This window comes from Cebus imitator, unplaced genomic scaffold, assembly GCF_001604975.1.
Source record: "Cebus imitator isolate Cc_AM_T3 unplaced genomic scaffold, Cebus_imitator-1.0 Scaffold18, whole genome shotgun sequence".
Classification (NCBI taxonomy): Eukaryota; Metazoa; Chordata; class Mammalia; order Primates; family Cebidae; genus Cebus; species Cebus imitator.
The window spans coordinates 4,646,586-4,660,856 of record NW_016107333.1 but is presented as its reverse complement, the minus strand read 5'-3'; the positions used below and the strand labels follow the sequence as shown (position 1 = coordinate 4,660,856).

At 43.8% G+C, this 14,271-nt stretch overlaps 1 protein-coding gene across 2 annotated transcripts in view; it reads right to left on the bottom strand.

Moving 5' to 3' along the window:
• Positions 1–14,271, bottom strand: part of MROH8 (maestro heat like repeat family member 8) — a 49,681-nt gene that overhangs the window by 363 nt on the left and 35,047 nt on the right. For both annotated transcript variants that reach the window (XM_017512350.1, XM_017512357.1), the window contains 3 exons: positions 13,903–14,027; positions 11,121–11,273; positions 8,066–8,226 (listed from right to left, as the gene is read on the bottom strand). In XM_017512350.1, the coding sequence (XP_017367839.1) occupies positions 8,066–8,226; positions 11,121–11,273; positions 13,903–14,027 (439 nt within the window). The remainder of the gene's footprint in view (positions 1–8,065; positions 8,227–11,120; positions 11,274–13,902; positions 14,028–14,271) is intronic.

Sequence of the window (14,271 nt, the reverse complement as noted above, 5' to 3'; positions counted from 1 at the left end):
AAAAAAAAAAAAAAAAAAAAGTGGTTGTACCAATTTATTCGCCAAAAGGCAGAGTAGGATTCCTATTGCTCTAAATTTTCTTGTTTTAAAATTTTTATCATTATTATTATTTTTTTTAACATGGAGTCTTGCTCTGTCACCCAGGCTGAAGTCAGCGGGAAGATCTCGGCTCACTGCAACCTCCGTCTCCTGGATTCAATCAATTCTCTAGCCTCAGCCTCCTGAGAAGCTGGGATTATAGGCGCCCACCACCACGTCCATGTGGGACAAGTCCTAGCGTGTATGATAAATTGCATAGTTTGCTGAGAACGATGGCAAGGAAAACCCAGCCAGCCCCCCAAGCAGAAAACTGCTTGGGGCATTCTAAAGTAGTAAAACAATTTCTATGTATATCATCGGTTAAAACAATTCTTTAAGCATGGAATATGTGACCCTGCCCCCGTGGCGCCCTCATGGAGAATGCTGTCTAGTTTGTCTTTCATCAGTGGTAAGCAGGCACCAGCTGCCTGACCAGTTTATCTTGGTTCTATGGAAAACACAGAACACCTGTTTGATAATAATAATCACCTGTTTAGAGAGAATAAATACATGGGTCAGCGTCTGCTCAGGGCTCTCAGCTTGGAAGGCTGTGAGCTCCCTGGTAGTCCCACTTTGCACTCTTTGTGTCTGCTTCTTAGTTCCTTCAGTGCCGCCTGGGTGCGGGTCTCTACAGTCGAGCTAGTCTTGGTATGCGTAGCTAATTTTTGTATTTTTAGTAGAGCTGGAGTTTCGCTATGTTGGCCAGGCTGCTCTCAAACGCCTGACCTCAAGTGAACTGCCCACCTTGGCCTCCCTATAGGGATTAAAGGTGTGAGCCACTGTACTCAGCTAATTTTTTAAAATTTTCTTTAAGTTCCGGGATACATGTGCATAATGTGCAGGTTTGTTACATAGGTATGTGTGTGCCATGGCGGTTTGCTGCACCTATCAGCCTGTCATCCAGGTTTTAAGCCCACATGCATTAGGCATTTGTCCTAATGCTCTCCCTCCCCTTATCTCCCACCCTCCAAACTCCCCAGGTTTTATCGAATCAAATTCCCATTGTCTCAGCATGGACTTCAAGGTCATTCATAACCTGGTCCCGACTTAACTTTTTAGCCCCACCACTTCCCCATCACACACTCTGTGTTCAATCCATCCAGACCAGTCACCTTTTTGGGAGGCCGAGATAGGAGGATCACTTGAGCCCAGGAGTTTTAAGACCAGCCTGGGAAACATGGTGAAACCCTGTCTCTACAAAAAATGCTAAATTAGCCAGGTGTGGTGGTGTGTGCCTATAGTCCCAGATACTTAGGAGACTGAGGTGGGAGGATTGTTTGAACCCAGGAGGCAGAGACTGAGGCGAGCTAAAATCACAATCCAGCCTAGGTGGCAGAGTGAGACTATCTCAGAAAAAAAAAAAAGAAAGAAAGAAAGAAAAAAGTGGTCTTCCAACAGTGAGAATCATCCTAAAACTTGAGAGCCTTAAAAAATATACCAACATTTCACTCCTCATCCTAGTGATTCTAATTTGTGAATAAAACAAAGAAGGTCCTAAAAGACTCCTAAAGAAAAGGCCAGAAAGGCAATGTAGGCTGTTGAAAAATCTCACAGCTGCTGAATGATGAGATGGCCGAGGAGGAACATTCATCTGGGATGACACAAAGAAATTCCCATGTTTACTTACCCTTGGTTATTTTCTCTGAATTCTTGAGGGAATAAATGAAGTACTTTGAGAAGCTGTTTATTGTGAGAGAAGCGTTGCGAAATGCTTTTGGTTTGCTGCACATTTTAAGTGTGCTGAAAATGTATCTGAATTTAGAAAGCACACAGCCTTTAAGCCAATGGTTCACGAATTTCAGTGTGAGAAACATCCAGAGAGTTTAAAAACTGGAAAAAATCTTCCCACTTCCAGTGATTCTGACTCTGTAGTTGTGACATGGGTTTTGTTTGCCCATTATCCTGTTGGGAAACCACCTTTTCAAGATCCTTAATAATCCTATTTGGTTGGTGTAGTTTGGTGGGAGCTGACTCCAAGCCAGGCTAATCAGAGTCCTGGCCCAGGACATCCCTCAGAGCTAAAGGGGAAATGACACAGCCTTTCCACTGCAGTTTCCAGCTGATGGTAACCATCTTTGCCACCTTTCGTGCAAATCCATCTGAGAGATGAATGGAGCCCTGATGAAATAAACTAAGTCTCCGGATTAAATCCTGAAGACAGACCCTTGGACTTTCCTGTAATATAAGCCTATACAATTCCTTAAGGTAGTGTGAGCAGCTAAGTTTCTGCTACTTCCAAACAAGAGTCCTGACCAAATATATAGTAGGTCTGATGTAGGGTACTGGAAGATGGTTTTGGTTTGTTTGTTTGTGTTTTTTTTTAGACAGGGTTTTACTCTGACACTCAGGCTGTAGAGGGGCACAATCACAGCTCACTGCAGTCTCAATTTCCCAGACTCAGATGATTCTCCCATCTCGTCCTCCTATTTGGAACTATAGGCATGTGCCACCACAACTGGCTAATTTTGCATTTTCTGTAGAGACAGGGTTTCACCATGTTGCCCAGGCTGGTCTTGAACTCCTGGGCTCAAGCTACCCACCTGTCTCAACCTCCTAAAGTGCTAGGATTACAGGCATGAGTGCCACCACGCCTGGCCAGAAGATGCATTTTTAACAAGCTTCATAGGGGATTCTGAGGCAGTGTTTCAGACACTTTAACAAACACTGTGCTAGGAGACTGAAGATGCCTACATATTTAAGAGCAAATATCCTAGGCTGGGTGCAGTGGCTCATGCCTGTAATCCCAGCACTTTTGGAGGCCGAGGTGGGCGGATCACGAGGTCAGGAGTTCGAGACCAGTCTGGCCATCATAGTGAAACCCTGTCTCTACTTAAAAATACAAAAAATTAGCTGGGTGTGGTGGTGTGTACCTGTAATCCCAGCTACTCAGAGGCTGAGGCAGGAGAATCACACGAACCCGCTTGAACCTGGGAGGTGGAGGTTGCAGTGAGCCAAGATTTCGCCATTGCACTTCAGCCCAGATGACAGTCTGAGACTCCATCTCAAAAAAAACAAAAAACAAAAAACAAATATCCTGCTGTAGCATCCTTATGGAATAGAAAGAGAAACAGCCACTTGTCTCTTCTGGGGGACTACTAGGACAGAGTACTGCACCAGGGTAGTATGAGGGACACATGTCACATATGCACTCTATGACTTCTTTGATTTGGTCCTGTATTAGTGAATTGAGTTTCTCAAAGTATTTCATATCCCACAGAGAAATAGTCAGTGGTGAAAATGTAGTGTAATTCCTGTGTCAGTAAATGATATCACCATTAACTTGGCCTCCAAAGCCAAAAACTGACGAGTAGGGAATTAGCCTGAATGCCTTCTTCTTCCCTGCCATTCCTCTCTGATTCAATCAAGGCCTGCCTACAGATGCTCCTATTTCTTTTTTTCTTTCCTTTTTTTTTTTTTCTTTAGATGGAGTCTCGCTCTGTTGCCCAGGCTGGAGTGAAGTGGTCTAATTTTGGCTCCCTGCAACCTCTGCCTTCCAGATTCAAGTGATTCTCCTGCCTCAGCCTCCAGAGTAGCTGGGATTACAGGCTCTCGCCACCACGCCCAGCTAATTTTTGTGTTTTTAATAGAGACGGAGTTTTGCCATGTTGGCCAGGCTGGTCTGGAACTGCTTCCTTAGGTGATCCACCCGCCTTGGCCTCTCAAAGTGCTAGGATCACAGGTGTGAGCCACTGCACCTGGCTGCTCCTGTTTCTTTACTCCTTCCTCCTCTCCATCTCTGGAGTCATTGCCCTAATCAGGGCATCATCATCTTTTTCCTAAAAAGGTGCACCTGCTTAACTGCCTGTCCTTCCTCCTGTCTGGCAGAACAGCCTCTAACACATCTCCATCAGAGTCACACTAAAAATGCGCATCTGATGATGTAAGTTCCTTAACTAAAGTTCTTCAGTGGCTTCCCAACTCCTGTAGTATAAAGTCTGCTATCCCATTTCTAAGTTGGTCCCAATCAATCGCTGCTAATTTCTGACTATTTTTAAAAAGCAGCTTCAGTGAGTTATAATTTACCACCATAACGATTACCTGTCTTAAGCATACAACTCACCGACTTAATTTTACAAGGTCGTGCAGCCATGACCGCAAATCCATTGTTAGAACATTTCTATCACAGCAAAAAGATCCCTGGTGTCTGAGCACTTCTTACTATCCATTTTTCTCTCCCGCCACTTTGACCTGCCATCTGGCTGTTAGCATTCATCAGCTTGGGGGCAGCTCTGCTTTCAGAAGTCATTTCCTGACCCTTCATCTAATCAAGTCCAGACCTAGGGACTTCCACAGAACACCCTACTTAAGTTTTGAATACTTATTCATCTATATGGCTACCAGACTGTGCTGCTTAAGGGTGGGGTGCATGTCTTATCCATTACTTTTAGGGTCTAATAGCACCTCGCACATAGTTGATGCTTTTTTTTTTTTTTTTTTTGACCAAGTCACTCTGTTGCCCAGGCTGGAGTGCAGTGTCACAGTTGCAGCTCACTGCAAACTCCACTTCCTGGGTTCAAGCAATTCTCTGCTTCAGCCTCCTGAGTAGCTGGGATTACAGGCGCCTGCCATCACGCCCTGTTAATTTTTGGATTTTTAGTAGAGACGGGGTTTCACCATCTTGGCCAGTCTGGTCTTTAACTCCTGACCTCATGATCCACCCATCTCGGCCTCCCAAAGTGCTGGGATTACAGACGTTGAGACACCCTGCGCGGCCAGTTGATGCTTTAAACAGCCTCCTAAGAACAATCACCCCAATCTATATGTAAACCAACTTAACGTGTGGAGTCCTAATTAGGGAAAGGAAGCCAGGCTGGCGGGAGCAGGGGAAAGCAAAAAGAAAAAGCAAATAAGCTATAAGTCTGCTTCTCTTCATGATCCAGGACACAGCCCTCCTGCGCAATTAACTCACCATCCTCTGGTGCCCAGCTATCACCAGACTCCTGCAAGTTAGCTCATTGCAACTTGACATTATCAATACTGCACAAAGCCCTCTTCAACATACAGCATGAACATGATCCTATCAAATCTCCAGCAAGCCTCTGTCTCCCCAGAGTCGGCTTCTCTCCTGCAGGCTCCCTGTGGTCTTTGTGGCACCGTTATTTTCCTACTTTCTCTAATAAATTTGCCTTCCTCTACCCGCAACTGTCTTGGTAAATTCTTTCACCCCAGCACCACTGGCCCAGTCGTCACTCCCCTGTGACATAATGAACTTCAAGTAAATGACAAAAACATAATCAGAATAACATTTCCTGAGTAAGTCACTTACATTTCTAAAAGATTCCATAGTTTGCATTTGATTTACCGCAGTTTTGAAAGTCCTCCCAGAGGCAGAACAAATACAAACAACAGAATAATGCTGAAAGTATACTTAATTAATTAGGGCAGCACATGGTGGCTCATGTCTGTCATCCTATCACTTTGGGAGGCTGAGGCAGGTGGATCGCTGGAACCCAGAAGTTTGAGACCAGGCTGGGTAACACTGAGAAACCACAAAAAAATAAAAAATTTAGCTGGGTCTGGTGGTGTGCGCCTGTAGTCCCAGTTACTTCGGTGGCTGAGGTGGGAGGATTGCTTGAGCCTGGAAGGTCTAGGCTGCAGTAAACTATGACTGTGTCACTGCACTGCAGCCTGTGTGACAGAGAAAATCCCTGTCTCAAACTCACAAAAAACCAAATTAAATATATTTAACATTTTGTACTTAGATTTGTTTATTTATTTATTGACAGAGTCTTGCTCTGTCTCCCAGGCTGGAGTGCAGTGGTGCAATCTTGGCTCACTGCAACATCCGCCTCCTGGGTTCAAGCGATTCTCCTGCCTCAGCCTCCCAAGTAGCTGGGATTACAGGCACGTGCCACCACGCCTGGCTAATTTTTGTATTTTTTTTTAGTAGAGATGGGGTTTCACCATGTTGGCCAGGCTGGTCTGGAACTCCTGACCTCAGGCGATTGGCCCACCTCGGCCTACGAAATATTTATTTTTATATAAGAGTCAAGTACAGATAAGCTATAGCAAATACCAAACATTTAAGAACAATTTGTTTGAGGAATATACAAGAGTAAGCTAAAATAATTTAAAAAGTTTAAAAAGCTGAGTGTGGTGGCACACATCTGTAGTCTCAACTACTCAAGTGGCTGAGGCGAGAGGATCGCTTGAGCCCAGGAGTTCAAGGATGCAGGGAGCTATGCTTGAGTTGCTGTCTCTTCAGGAAAAAAAAAAAAAAAAAAGTAAGACTATTGCTCCAGGCTGGAGTGCAGTGGCTATTCACAAGTACAACCATCATGTTCCATGGCCCAAAACTCCTGGGCTCAAGCGATCTTCCTGCCTCAGCCTCTTGAGTAGCTGGGATTACACGTGTGTGCCACCACACCCAGTTTTTAAAAAAATCTGTATTATTTTTTTCTCTGAATGGGTAAAAGTCTTCCACTCTTTGATTTAGTTCAGTATAGATGACATAAAAAACACTACACCAAGATATTATGTGAGAACCATTCACTTAAAACAATTGTTTTCAAATAGTTTAAAGCAGGGAAATCTCTTCTTAAATAAAATAGTTGCCCAGAATCACAATGGAGAAAGCAGATAAAGAGAGGTGCTGCTCTGGTTAAAATGGGTGGGGGCACGGGACTTTCTTCTGAAGCCCTCCTGCCTCCTCCATAGGCATCTTTGTGGAACTTTCCAGGGTGCCTCCAAATGTGAAAAACACTATTCGAAAAGACTTCTTTACACCTACCATGTGCCCACAAAAATATGCAAAACACCCATTCTGTTTGATCTTCTCTCTGATTCCATTCTTTTTCATGTATACATATTTACTTTTTTGAGATGGAGTCTCTCTCTGACACCCACGCTGGAGTGCAGCAACATGATCTTGGTTCACTACAATCTCTGTCTCCTGCGTTCAAGTGATTCTCCTGCCTCAGCCTCCTGAGTAGCTGCGATTACAGGCGCACATCACCACGCTTGGCTAATATTTGTATTTTTAGTAGAGAGAGGGTTTCACCATATTGATCAGGCTGGTCTTGAACTCCTGACCTTGTGATACGCCTGCCTCCGCCTCCCAAAGTGCTGGGATTATAGGCATGAGCCACCATGCCCGGCCCTACTTTTTCAAGGTATATATTTATTTCCTTATTTTTAGGCAAAATCATTCTCAAGTGAGTTACAGACATTATGACACCTTACCCCTAAATAACTTGAGTATTTTATCTCCTAAGAATAAGGACATCCTTCTGCATAACCATAGTATTTCACACCTAAGAAAATTACACTAATTTTTGTTTGTGTGTCTGAGACAGTCTCACTCTGTCGCCCAGGTTGGAGTGCAGTGGTGTGATCGTGGCTCACTGCAACTTCCTCCTTCTCCTGGGTTCAAGCAATTCTCCTGCCTCAGCCTCCCAAGTAGCTGGGATTAGAGGCATCTGACACCATGCCCAGCTAAATTTTGTATTTTTAGTAGGGATGAGGTTTCACCCTGTTGGCCAGGCTGGTCTTGAACTCCTGGCCTTAAGTGATCTGCCCCACCTTGGCCAGAGTGTGGGGATTACAGGTGTCAGCCACTGTGCCTGGCCAGAAAATTATAGTAATTTAATATTCTAGTATAGTATTCCATATTTAAATTTTCTCCAGGCTTTCTTTTATAGCTTTTGTTTTTGAACCAGGATTCAGTCAAGGTCACACAGTGCACTTGGGTATGTTTCTGAGTACCTTTTTACCCAGGACAGTTCCCCCACCACCAGTTTTACTTCTATGATGTTAACATTTTTGAAGAGTCCAGTTCAATTATCTTACAGATGTTCTTCATTTGGAATCTGTGGGATTCTTTCCTGAGGATTATGCATTATGTTCTGATTTATATCACCAGCTTTATCTATATTGTGTCTTCTTTACAAGAGGATCATTGGATTTTTCAAGACAACCATGTTTCGCAATACCCAGAGCTATGTCACATACTCCAATTTAATCCAGAGGCTGTACAGGGTTCTGTTACCTGTCATATGGCACTGGATGACACAGAAGGAAGCTGAGCACTACATCTGTGTACTTGGGCCTGGATATAAATAAACTCACGGTACTTATGATTTGTTGGCGGACTCTAGGCTGGCTGATTATGGATAGATGGGCACAGATAACTCCCATAATTTCTGGTACCTGACGAGGAAAAAGAAATTACTAAGACTGTAATCCTATAGGACGCTGATGGTTACTGAGGATATTGTAGCCATTTCTGAAAGGTCCTGGGTGGGGGTGACTTTTTTTAAAGATAGGGTCTTGCTCTGTTGTCTAGTCTGGAATGCAGTGGTGCAAACACAGCTCACTGCAGCCTTGAACCCCTGACCTCAAGTGATCCTCCCACCTTAGCCTCCTGTGTAGCTGGGACTACCGGCGCACACCACCACACCCAGATAATTGTATTTTTGGTAGAGACAAGGTATCTCTATGTTGCCCAGGCTGGTCTTGAACTCCTGGCTCAAGTGATCCTCCTGCCTTGGTCTCCCAAAGTGCTGGAATTACAGGTATGAGTCACTGTACCCGACTCCTAGGGGGTGACTTTTAAATTAACTGTTCATTATTTTTTAAAGTTTCTGATGAAAACTACTTAAAATATATATCTGTATGTGTGTATACACACATAAAGAATTTGGAAGGATTTATAATCAAAGCTGTCTATAATGTGCTTTTGAGTGATAGAATATTAGATTTTTTTGCTTCTATATTTTTTCTAATTTTTCCTTAATAATGATGTATTGATTTTATAACAAGACAAACTAATAAAATTGTTGCAAGGAAGCTGGGCTTTTTCCATGGTGACTCTGAGAATGGCAGTGGACTCCTTACCTCTCTTCTTCCCAGAGATGTCCATCAGGCTCAGGTAAGGGAAATAGGAGCCACTGGGCTTTGGTCCAGTTCTCTGCTTGGACCACTCTTCTCACCCACAGATGCACAGGTTCCTGTCTCTGTGGAAATGTCAACTTCTCAGAGAGGCACACCCCAACCACTTAATATAAAATGGCCATTAGCAGCACCAGTAGGCTAGGCATGGTGGCTCACACGCCAGTAATTCCAGCACTTTGGGAGGCTGAGGTGGATGGATCACTTGAGGTCAGGAGTTTGAGACCAGCCTTGCCAACATGGTGAAACCCCATATCTGCTAAAAATAGAAAAAATTAGCTGAGCATTGTGGTGGGCGCCTGTAATCCCAGCTACCTGGGAGTCTGAGGTGAAAGAATCACAGGAACCTGGGAGGCAGAGGTTACAGTGAGCCGAAATTGTGCCATTGCACTCTAGCCTGAGCAACAGAGCAAAACACTGTCCCCCCCTCCAAAACAAACAAACAAACAAACAAACAAAAAAAACCAAAGCATTTGGCTAACAAACACAAGAGTACATTTATTTACCGGGGTTTTTGGGAAAGATTTTTTTCCCTGAATAAAGACATTAAAAGGAAGCAAACATCTTTCTTCTTTCTGGACATAGTCTATTCTTCTCAGAATGTCCAAAATTGCCCTGACTACCCTATGACCACATGAACAGACAAGGCAGAAAGATGAAGAAACCCCTGGGTCTTTGATAACACAGTTGAATGACTGAATCAATCCTGGAAAATACTCTATGTCCAGACTTGTTATGTGAGAGGATAAATCCTTTGGTTAAGCTTCTACCTACTGGGTGTTTTAGCTGCTAGAGGCAAGCAACTGATACAAGTGCCCAGCTCACCATGCTCTTATCCTGTCATTCTTTTTGCATCTTTGTTATTTTAACAGGCTAAAATAAAGGGTGATCATCATTTTTTTGTTGTTGTTTTTAAAATTTGTTTTTTATTTGTTGCTGTTTTTTGAGACAAGGGCTCCCTCTGTTGCCCAGGCTGGAATACAAAGGCATGATCATGGCTCACTGGACTCAAGCAATCCTGTTTCAGCTTCCCAAGTAGCTAGAAACACAGGTGTGTGCTGCCATGCCTGGCTAATTTCTAAAAATCTTTTTGTAGAGATGGGGTCTCACTATGTTGCCCAGGCTGGTCTTGAACCCCTGGGCTCAAGCAAGCCACCTGCCTCGACCTCCCAAAGTGCTGGGATTATAAGTGTGCGCCACCATACCCGGCTGCTTCTCATCATTATTAAATTACTTTTTATTTGTACCCAGGAACAACATGCACACGATTTAAAAAGTCCAGTGGTATTTCAAGATGCTCTCCTCCCTCTTCCCTAGGTCTGCTCTCCAGAGACAACTACTTTCATCCCTTTTATCTCTTCCTGCATGGCCTTCTTTATTTGTAAATTACATAATTATATAGGTATTTCTTGATGTGTTAATTTTAAATACATGTAGATAAATTCTCTTAATTTTAAGATTTCTAAGTCTGCCTCCTTCTAGGGTCACTTACGGCTTTTTATTTACATTTATTTATTTATTTATTTTGAGGCAGGGTCTCACTTTGTTGCCCAAGCTGGAGGGCACTGGCACAATCTCAGTCACTGCAGCCTCTGCCTCCTAGGTTCATGGGATTCTCCTGCCTCAGCCACCCAAGTAGCTGGGATTGCAGTGTGAGTCCCCGTGTCTGGCTAATTTTTGTAGTTTTAGTAGAGACAGGGTTTCATTCTGTTGCTAAGGCTGGTCTTGAACTCTTGAGCTCAAGCCATCTGCCTGCCTCGGCCTCCCAAAATGCTGGGATTACAGGCATGAGCCACCATGCCCAGCCACTTACAGCTTTTTAAATCTTGATACCTTTAATCCATCTGGATGAGTCTCTAAATTAAAGTCACTCTCATATGTGTTAGTTATATCTCCCCAGAAAAAGTCTACTCTTCTAGGAAATATGGACCACATCTTAGATAAAAAACAAAATCTCCCTCCCTAGTTACATACACAGTGGCTGTTTGGTGTATGTTTGAATGGGTATTTGTGACTAAATAGACTAGGCCTTTGACCCTGTACCTATCAGTAGTTTTCTCAGCTCAATGGGATAAGCAGAGACCTCAGTAGCTACAGGAATGAAGAGGTCTTACTGGCTTTTTGAACGCAGGAAATGGCCACTGAAAGTTTACCTTCTCAAATCGGGACTCTGCATTTTTTACCAAAGTTAGCAGTAATTCTCCTGCTGATCGCTGGGTGCAGGGATGTTTCAGGTTTCTCAGGGTATCAAATGTAGTTGTTACAAACTGGAAGAGCTCATTGGAATCAAGAAAACCTTCAAAAATCTGAAAAGATGAGGAAAATAAACTTCCAAGAAATATGGAAATATGGTATGATAGAAAGTGCCCTGAACAAGGACTTGATTCTAAGTTTACAATCAGAGAAGTGGACAAAGATGTACAATGCTGTTTTGAGTCTTGTGGTTTTGTTTTGTTTTTGGAGATAGCGTCTTACTCTGTCATCCAGGCAGGGGCACAATCATGGCTCACTGCAGCCTCAACCTCTTGGGCTCAAGTGATCCTCCTGCCTCAGCCTTCTGAGTAGCTGAGGCTACAGGCACGTGCTACCACATTCTGCTAATTAAAAATTTTTTTTTTGTAGAGACAGGGGTCTCACTATGTTGCCCACGCTGGCCACAAACTCCCAGCTCAAGCGATCTTCCTGCCCCCAGCCTCTCTAAGTGTTGGAATTATAGGCTTGAGCCGTGCACCTAGCCCAGTCTTGTTTACAAAGGTGAAAAGGTGGAAGCAACCTAAATGTCCACTGCTAGCATCTGTGCATGGCCTTTTGCTGCTCTGACACGAAGGCTGGACTATAGTGGTGCAATCACAGCTCACTGTAGCCTGGACCTCCCAGGTTCAAGTAATCCTCCCACTTCAGCCTCCTGAGTAGCTGGGACTACACACGTGCACCACCATACCCAGCTAACTTTTTTATGTGTAGAGCTGAGGTCTCGCTATGTTTCCCAGGTTGGTCTTGAATCCTGGGCTCAAGTGATCCTCCTGCCTCAGCCTCCCAAAGTGCTGGGATGAGAGGGGTGAGCTACCGCACCCAGTCTGCTGCTCTGACGTTTAGAAAGAAGCTTTATTGGCCAGGCACAGTGGCTCACATCTGTCATCCCAGTACTTTGGGAGCCTAAGGTGGGAGGGTCACTTGAGCCCAGGATTCGAGACTAGCCTGGGCAATATGGTGAAACCCTGTCTCTACTAAAAATACAAAAATTAGCTGGGCATGGTGGTAGATGCCTGTAATCCCAGCTATTTGGGAGGCTGAGGGAGAAGAATCACTTGAATCCGGGAGGTGGAGGTTGTAGTGAGCCGGTATCGTGCCACTGCACTCCAGCCTGGGTGACAGAGTTAAACTCCTTCTCAAAAAAAAAAAAAAAAAAGAAAGAAAGAGTCACACTTTTATAAGAGTAGGACTAAAAAAAAAGCCCTAATGTTACACAGCTGACAGGTCCCCAGGGATAACTAAAATGGCTTGTCAGGAGACAACATACTAAAAGAATATGTCATTCTGTTTCTCATTGCATTTGGCAGTATATAAAGTCCTTCAAATGATTATAATAGGTACAATCTACTGGGCACTTAACTGTGACAGGCATTTAGCAAAGCATTTTCCATATGCTATCTCATTAATTAATTAATTAATTGTTTTTCATTTATTTATTTTTGAGGTGGAGTTTCGCTCTTTTTGCCCAGGCTGGAACGCAATGGTGTGATCTCGGCTCACTGCAACCTCCGCCTTCTGGGTTCAAGCAATTCTTCTGCCTCGGCCTCCTGAGTAGTTGGGATTACAGGCATGTGCCACCACACCCAGCTAATTTTGTATTTTTAGTAGAGATGGGGTTTCTCCATGCTGGTCAGCCTGGTCTCGAACTTCCGACCTCAAGTGATCTGCCCGCCACGGCCTCCCAAAGTGTTGGGATTACAGGCGTGAGCCACCACGCCCAGCCTCATTTAACCACAACTGAATTGTAAACAGTGTAAATTATAAAAACCCTCCCAATTTTACAGATCGCCATTGTACAGATGAGAAAATTGATGTACAGAGAGACTAAATTACTTGATACTTTTGACCCTACATGAGTAAGAGCTGTAGGTTTTTCTTATTTTCCCCTACCCACTAGCATGCCTGGTACCTAGTAGATGTATAAGTATTTATTGAATAATGAATAACTAGATTAATTTTAAAATGTCTGGCTTGTTGGATCAACCATACTCTCTGGCAGCTCCTTTTTGTGACCAGCATATACTTTTGCAAGAGGCTGGCAATTATTAATAGTAGGAGCAGAGCTGGTATGTAGTGAAATCCAGGGATACTGGCCTCAATGGCAGGTTGACCTTACCTCCAAACTAAGAGGGCAAAGTGTATAGGAGCCAGGGACGTAGTTCCTTGTCTCCAAACTATGGAATGTTTTGGGCCACATTCCCTGGACAATTGTGTATCGTTTTGTTTTATTTATTTATTTATTTATTATTTCTTGAGTCGAAGTCTTGCTCTGTCACCCAGGCTGGAGTGCAATGGTGTGATCTCAGCCCACTGCAACCTCCACCTCCCGCGTTCAAGAGATTCTCCTGCCTCAGCCTCCCGAGTAGCTGGGACTATAGGCATATGCCACTATGCCTGGCTAATTTTTTGTATTTTAGTAGAAACGGGGTTTCACTATGTTGGCCAGGATGGTCTTGATCTCCTGACCTCGTGATCCTCCCGCTTCGGCTTCTCAAAGTGCTGGGATTACAGGTGTGAGCCACCATGCCTGGCCAGTTTTATTTTATAAGAAATGACCAGAACTTTTTCCAAAGTGGTTTTTACTATTTTACATTTTTATGAGTAAATGCAGGAGACTTCTGGTTGTTCCCCACCCTCGCCAACACTTCCGGCTGTGATTATAATTTTAGCCATTCTGATTACCTGGGCAATTCTGAAGGGACAGCTGTAGAAGCATTTAACAGCAGAGCTAGAGAGCTCCAGGAATTCTCGAAATTTTGTCAATGCCCTTTTCAAGTTTTGCTGATTTTTCTTGTCACGAGTGGTATCTGGAAAGAAAATATAAAATATTAATACTTTCTGGCTTCTTTTTTTTCTTCTTGATTTTACAGGCCTGGTTGATCTCCAGTTTACTTTTTTTTTTTTTTTGGGACGGAGTTTCGCTCCTGTTACCCAGGCTGGAGTGCAATGGCGCGATCTTGGCTCACCGCCACCTCCGCCTCCTGGGTTCAGGCAATTCTCCTGCCTCAGCCTCCTGAGTAGCTGGGATTACAGGCACATGCCACCATGCCC